This window comes from Miscanthus floridulus, chromosome 5, assembly GCF_019320115.1.
Source record: "Miscanthus floridulus cultivar M001 chromosome 5, ASM1932011v1, whole genome shotgun sequence".
Classification (NCBI taxonomy): domain Eukaryota; kingdom Viridiplantae; phylum Streptophyta; class Magnoliopsida; order Poales; family Poaceae; genus Miscanthus; species Miscanthus floridulus.
In genome coordinates this window covers 145,648,721-145,656,358 of record NC_089584.1, presented here as the reverse complement: position 1 = coordinate 145,656,358, position 7,638 = coordinate 145,648,721, and the positions used below count along the sequence as shown (strand labels likewise).

Sequence of the window (7,638 nt, the reverse complement as noted above, 5' to 3'; positions counted from 1 at the left end):
ACTTCACTGCTCCTTCGTGGAGCATATATCCAAGATAAGGCCCCGTTTAGTTCTCACCCAAAAACCAAAAAAATTTGCGCAGTATCCGTCACATCGAATTTTGCGGCACATGCATGGAGTACTAAATATAGACGAAAAAAAACTAATTACACAGTTCACCGAGAAATCGCGAGACGAAACTTTCGAACCTAATTAGTCCATAATTAGACACTAATTGCCAAATAACAACGAAAGTGCTACAGTAGCCAAAACCCAAAAATTTTTGGATCTAAACGCGCCCTAAATTCGCATCGCTCGCGAGCTGAAATACACCATCAACTTTTAAAATTCGTGGCATTTGTTGCCAACGCCACGTACAGGAGCAAATCCACAAGGATGAATTTTGTTTGGACGGGCGTCGAGCGTGACAAAACCCAAACGCAGAATTCAACCATATACTACTGTATGTATACAACAGCAGCACGCGTTTCCAGTGCATGTGGCTTTGTTTTAAACAAAAAAAAAGCAGAGGGACGGACGGACGGAAGTACTCCTACACGGCTACACTCGAGCAGGTCAAAGCCGGGGAGAAAAAGAGCATTTCACATACGAAATGCAGAGGCAGAGACCGGCTCGCTGGCTGGCGTGGCCTGGCCTGGAGCAGAATATGACGGAACGTGGAGGGCGAAATCGCAAGAAGCCCGGCAGAATAAAAAGAGCAAGGCCAGCCCCAGGCCACGCTCTTGCTCCCCCTATTTCTATTTCTCCCCCTCGCTCTCGTCTCGCTTCCCCTCCCCTTCTCTCTCCTTTCCCCACTGCTAGCCGCCCCTCCCCCCCACCCTCTCGGCGTCGCGCCGCTCTGTTCCATCCCGCCCGCGCCGGTCCCATTCGCCCGCCATTCCGACGCGCGCGGCGCGCCGCCGGCAGGGCGCCGCGTCCCGGGCCACGCGCGCGGGCCACCCACCAGGCGAGGGAACGAGCGAGCGACCGCGCGCGCGCTGGGATGCTGTGATCGCCGCCGCGCGCCTGGAGCCGGGGCCCGGGGGGATGGGGCGGGTCGGGCTCGGCGTGGCGGCGGGCTGCGCGGCCGCCACGTGCGCGATCGCCGCCGCGCTGGTGGCGCGCAGGGCGTCGGCGCGGGCGCGCTGGCGCCGCGTCGTCGCGCTGCTCAGGGAGTTCGAGGACGGCTGCGCCACGCCGACGCCGCGCCTGCGCCAGGTCGTCGACGCCATGGTCGTCGAGATGCATGCCGGCCTTGCCTCCGACGGCGGCAGCAAGCTCAAGATGCTGCTCACCTTCGTCGACGCGCTCCCCGCCGGGTACGTACGGCACACCTCCGCCTCCCTCACCCTCCTCACTGCCCGCCTGCCTGTCTGCGGCAGGCCGTTGCCTTCCGCCATGCGCGGCCTCGCGATTCCCTGATTTGAAGCGCCCTTTTCTTTCGCCCCCCTTCTTTTTTCCCCCTGATTCTTGATTAGAACGCACACAAAATAAAGCTGTCTTTTTTTTTTCTCGTAACTGACTGACATGCTGGTAGTTGGATCATACCGTTGCATCTCGCCGTCTTGCTCGGCTTCGATGTTTACTCCGCTGTGTCTTTGCGGACGCAAATGTGATTTCTTTTCCTTGGTTCCTCCTGCTGCTTCCTCTGCCTTCCCGGCTGGTGTGGAGCGACGCGCATTTCTCGCGTTCACTTGGGCGTCCGTGCGAAATGCGACGCGTACGGATTCGGTTTTTTTCGCCGCTTAACTTTTCTGATTGGTTTGTTTTGGTTTAAAGCGGCGGCATGGTAGGACGCCCATTTCCAACTTATCTAGCGCCCAATGCGGCGTGCATTGAGCGTGCGTCGGACTAGTCGTGTCGATGCTAAGTTGAGGATCCTTGACACTCATCTCCCTGTTCTTGTCGGGCGAGGCGATGCTGTGCAATGCAATGGTGAACAAATTTGGGTTCCTGCTTTTCTGATGTGTTCGTCCTACAGTGCGCGAATTTGGGCCGTTACTTTTGCTCATATATTATATTCCTATATAAAGTCGCCATCTTTATTCGATTCCGAATAATGCCGCACACACCTCGGTAGATTTTCCTCGTGGAATTCCCGCAAACACGACGTCATAAAAGTTTGCCATCCATCTTTGTTGGAATGAGACAGGACGATGTTCTTCTCCGCCTGCCGGAGTTGTGGCCTCGCGTCTAGTCTTTCATCGGCCGCTCTCCGGTGGGTTTGAACAGTCCAGATGCGTGATGCCGCCTGCACTGCAGCGCTACACCGTTGTGCCGGTGCAGCTCCGGGGCTCAGAACATTAATCTCGGAAGATGGCAGGAATTTCTCATGTGGCCCTTGTGCCACCTGGGGCAAGCCCTGTTGGGTTGACGCTTGCATTCATGGAGGGTTTTGGTGTCCGGAACTCGGCATCTTGGGACATGAATCTGCCTATACGCTTTTATGCGTCCGGCATTGGGTTTCACAGGCGCCAGGTTGTATTCCACAATGGCATTGCGGCCTGGGGCGTTCTCTGTCAGACGGGAATCATTGCTAGGGGAGGCACCACCTTTCGGTGTGCAAGAATATCTGGTGACAGATGATGGCGAGCCCTAATGCTGAAACGTTTGTGTTCCACTCGATGGGGATGCTCTACTGTTGCTTGTTCAAGGCTGGATGCTTGTGCTGTTCACAGTCCATCTGATACCAAGCTAAACAATCGGGATTTGAAGGCCAAATGAAACATGAAGCCGCGTGGTTTTGTTCTGACACGCAGTCTGTTTTATTTCTACTCTACTGATCTGCAGCAGCTGTCAAAGTTCATTGTATTGTTTTGGGTAGCCGCCCTTGCAACAGCTTAGCATGACAGTAGAACAATCTGCGTGACATATGGGATACACATGGCCGGCACGGGCGCGGGCGCTGGGGCGAGCTCGCCGGTCGCCGTCGCCGGCGCCGGTGGTCACCGGTGAGAGAGAGAGAGGGAGAGAGATAAAAAAAAATCCATGTGTTTTTTTTTTTGCTAAAACACGTGTGTTGTATAGCATTTCTGTTTCTATATTTAGATATTTAATTGTGCAACATTGTAAGACAGCCTTTCCTATTATTCTTTTCATTAGCTTACCATATGAGCTGAGCTGTCCAACTTTACATTGGAATTCAATGACCCTTGTACAATCTTAGTGTGCATGTGTCATTTGTGTCTCTGTGAGATTGTCCTCAAACTGTTAGGCAGTGCTTTAGCCATCCTTGATGCAATCGCTGCTGGCGTGTTGGATGAAAATAGCTAAATTACGCAGGCATTGTGAAAAGGTGTGGAGTGGTATGTGCTGTTAGAGCATTCACAAGTGAGGTGCGCTAGCCGTTAGAGCGCTCATGGAGGCCAATATTGCTCACACAAGAGAGGTGCATTCATGGAGTGGGCTTTGAGCTGGCTTGGTGGTGTCAGTCTGGCTAGCCGTTAGTGCACTAACAAATGAGATGCGCAAGCCGTTAGAGCACACACAACACACAAGAGAGACGCCCATGGATTTGGATTTGAGCTGGCATGGTGGTGTCTTCTGGCTAGCCGTTAGAGCGCTCACAAATGAGATGCGCTAGCCATTACAGCACACAAGAGAGACACGTCCATGGAGTTGGATTTGAGTTGGCATGGTGGTGTCGTTTGGCTAGCCGTTGGAGCACTCACAAATGAGATGTGCTAGCCGTTAGAGCACACACAAGAGAGATGCGTCCATGAAGTTGGTTTTGAGCTGGCATTGTGTCGATGTGTGGTTTGTCGTGTTTTGGTATGCACCGTTGGCCAGGTAGTGGCAACTGCTCACGTCCGTTGCTTGTCATTTCATGCATGAATGGCTACTGTTGTCTTGCACGATTTGCTTGTATTGTATGGTGGAAGCTTGGATTTTCTGCTTCACTAGTGTGAATTGTTTTTTTGTGGGTAAGTTACTAAGTTGGTTAATTGTTGTAAGGAAAAAATGTTCTATGCTATTTCAACAAAACTGATTGGAAGAAATTTAGCGTTTCTTAGGCATTGGATTGAGGAGAGGAAAGCTGCGTAGCGCATAGTCATAGAGTTAAAAGAGGGAATTGCATCATTCTCCCAGAAGAACTTGTCATCCTTTCTAACACATATAATGCTGTCATGCATTAAATGTTCTATGGTTATGTCAGAGCGATTTATGTTGCTTTACTTTTCTCATCAGTATGACCACACTAAGTTATATTGTGTACCTTTAACAGAAATGAACAAGGCACATATTATTCCATCGATCTTGGAGGAACAAACTTTAGAGTGTTGAGAGTTGAAGTTGGTGCTGGGTCTGTGGTCACCAGCCGGAAGGTTGAAGTAACAATCCCTGAGGAATTGACCAAGGGTACAATTGAGGTGCTTGTTATTTCATGTAGTTTCCATTTTCTAATATTAATATGCTTTTAGTATGGGTCTCTGATTTCTTGTTTAACCGCAGGAGCTATTCAACTTTGTTGCCATGACCTTAAAGGAATTTGTAGAAACAGAAGATGGGAAAGATGAACAAAGGGTGCTTGGTTTCACATTTTCTTTCCCAGTTAGACAAACTTCAGTGTCTTCAGGGTCATTAATTAGGTGGACCAAAGGTTTTTTCATTGAAGATGCGGTAAGGGACACTTATCACTAGACTAGATCAGATGTTCAGAACATGCCATTTAATTTGTTAATCACAAATTATTGTGCTGATAAATGATTGGCACTTTGCTAGCGTTGTTTTTGTAACATAAATTATTATTTATGGAGAATGCAACTTGTGATGCACATGAAAATTGGTACGGACATGTAACTTTGCATAATAGGAAACACACAATGCCTTGTTTTGGTGTATATCATTTTTGCGATAAGTTTATGCTTCTAATTTTTATACGCTTTCTGATATGGGATTTCAGGTTGGGAAAGATGTGGCTCAATGCTTAAACGAAGCTCTTGCTAGGAGTGGACTAAATGTGCGAGTTACTGCACTGGTAGGTTGTTGCCTACTATTAGCACTGTAAAATGGTGCTTGCCATCTTCTCATTCCATTTGGCAAGCCTCTTTTACACATTGGTTAATATGGAACTTATTTAGTGTTCTGTGCACTATAACATGGGTGCCCTTGTCTAAAACTTAAATTAGCGCCAATCAATGCATGAGAAGCATGATCGTTGCTCCAGTTGCCATGCCTAGTTAATTTTGAGAAGGCAACACAGTGACCATCTCCTAGCTGGGCAGGTTCTATGTTTCATTAGAGTTAGTTGATAGCTGTGTCAGTGCTTGTAAAATCTGTTACTTGTGCACTTTTAAACCTTTTCCTGATGCCAGCCTTTCCTATGGTATCAAAGTTCCTTCGGATTGTTTAGTTTTGGTCTCACAAATTTGCTTCACCAAGCAATTTCTATGGGCTAGCAAGATAATATTCTCAACTAGTATATTCTTCTATGCTTATTGCTTTTTAGTCATCGTGTAGCATTAACACCTTTTAAATACTTACCTTCAATTTTTCTACTTAGGTGAACGACACCGTGGGGACATTAGCTCTAGGACATTATTATGATGAGGATACAGTGGCTGCTGTGATCATCGGTGCTGGCACCAATGCTTGCTATATTGAACGCACTGATGCAATTATTAAATGTCAGGGTCTTCTTACAAACTCCGGTGGCATGGTATATTCTCTTGCTGCTTTGTTCTGTACTCAAATTGTCAATATCATCGTTTTTCCCTGTGGACAAAAGATGTAATTATTGAAATGTTCAATTCATCAGGTAGTAAACATGGAATGGGGCAATTTCTGGTCATCGCATTTGCCAAGAACTCCTTATGACATCTCCCTTGATGATGAGACGCAAAATCGCAATGATCAGGTGACACTTTGTGTAAAATATTTTATGGAATAGTTGTACCTTTTGTTAGTATTGCTGAACAAATTTGACATTGATGCAGGGGTTTGAGAAAATGATCTCTGGGATTTATCTTGGGGAAATTGCAAGGCTGGTGCTGCATCGCATGGCTCTAGAATCAGATGTTTTTGGCGATGCTGCTTATAATCTTTCTACCCCCTTCACATTGAGGTACCTTAAGCTTGCTATATGCTTTGCTTATTCCAAATTTTGTGTTGTAGAAAAGGGGAAGTAGAATCTTTCAAAGGGAACCTAGTTAGTATCGGGTTACTCTCAGTATAGCTCTGATCTGCTATTTTCTACCAATGCAGTAGATCGATGCAGTACTCTATGTTGTGTTCTGCATCTTTAGATTCATGCCTCCCTATGTTAAGTACCTGGTCCTTTTCTTTTTTTATGAGTACGTGGAAACCTTCCTGCTCAGCTATGCATATTAGTATTATTGTACAATGTTTCATGTTGATGCGTCATTGAGCTTGTAAAAGGCAAAATCACATGGCTTATTACCTAGAACTAAAGCTTGTGGGCAAAAGCTATTGCTAATACTTCAGTATATGTTTTTGTTTGTGTTCCAGCACACCACTTCTGGCTGCAATTCGCAAGGACGATTCACCAGATCTGAGCGAAGTCAGAAGGATATTGCAAGAACATCTGAAGGTCAGCTTTCCTGATCTCCATGAAGTCAAACATGTGTGTTCCTTCAACCTGTACTGAAGGTTTTGACGATTTTGCTGCAGATACCGGACACTCCTCTGAAAACTCGAAGGCTAGTCGTCAAAGTCTGTGACATCGTCACCCAAAGAGCTGCCCGCCTAGCTGCCGCTGGTATTGTCGGGATACTGAAAAAGCTTGGCCGGGATGGGAGCGGCGTGGCTTCAAGCGGGAGAACGCGAGGGCAGCTGAGGCGGACGGTGGTTGCGATCGAGGGTGGCCTGTATGAGGGCTACCCAGTGTTCAGGGAGTACCTAGATGAAGCCCTGGTGGAGATCTTGGGGGAGGAGGTGGCGCAGACGGTGGCGCTAAGGGTGACAGTGGATGGGTCTGGGGCTGGTGCTGCCCTCCTCGCCGCCGTACATTCGTCGAATAGACAACAAGGTTCTATATAGGGAGAAGGGAGATGGTGATACAGGAGCTAGCCCCTCTGTGCAAATGTAAAAAGGGACATTATTTGATATCTATATCCATATATATAAAATCTGGTCTTGTGCAGAGAAATACCTGTTCTCCTATCTCAGCTCTTATGATTCTTATGCCTTGCCCTTGTGGATGTAGGCGTTGCTGTGTACTAGGTTTACCTTTTTTTCAGTCTTGAAGGGAATTATGATTCTTTGTAAATCTGAGTTGCTGATGAACTGATCTTGCAGGCCAAAATGTCATGACAAGCTAAGGAGACATTACATGACCACAGTAATGATTGTTTTTTTTTTTTTCTGTTGGATGCAGACATCGCATTGGTCCTTGAAGTTGAAGGATCATCTAGCGAGAGATCAAAGATCAAACAATCAGATCAGATTAGACATTTCTGGTTGGTGACCACAATAATGCTGACATTTCTCTTCTGCTGCTTGTTATCTCTTGGCCTGGCATCACAGAAAGAGAATGCCAACTTGTATTGAGCTGAGATAACAGAGGACTGGATCCTTGAGTAGTTAATAAGAAGCCCAATAAGAGAAATGGTCCATACCATCACGGCGGTACATGCCTGGGCCACGGGCTCCAAAGGGCAAAAGCCGGAGCCCAATAGCCGTGGAACCCGGCGCGTTCCC

At 47.4% G+C, this 7,638-nt stretch overlaps 1 protein-coding gene across 2 annotated transcripts; it reads left to right on the top strand.

Annotated features, from left to right (window-relative positions):
* The first annotated feature begins 766 nt into the window (after positions 1-766).
* Positions 767-7,087, top strand: LOC136451096 (hexokinase-3). Of its 2 annotated transcripts, XM_066451838.1 has the most exons (9): positions 769-1,298; positions 4,205-4,349; positions 4,432-4,599; positions 4,883-4,957; positions 5,483-5,638; positions 5,738-5,836; positions 5,916-6,043; positions 6,448-6,529; positions 6,610-7,087. In XM_066451838.1, exons 1-9 carry the CDS (start codon positions 1,027-1,029, stop codon positions 6,976-6,978), a joined length of 1,494 nt encoding a protein of 497 aa, XP_066307935.1. In that variant the 5' UTR covers positions 769-1,026; the 3' UTR covers positions 6,979-7,087. The 2 variants fall into 2 exon arrangements, with proteins under 2 accessions (XP_066307936.1, XP_066307935.1); XM_066451839.1 differs by lacking the exon at positions 4,883-4,957 and having other exon boundaries at positions 767-1,298.
* The last annotated feature ends 551 nt before the right edge of the window (positions 7,088-7,638 follow it).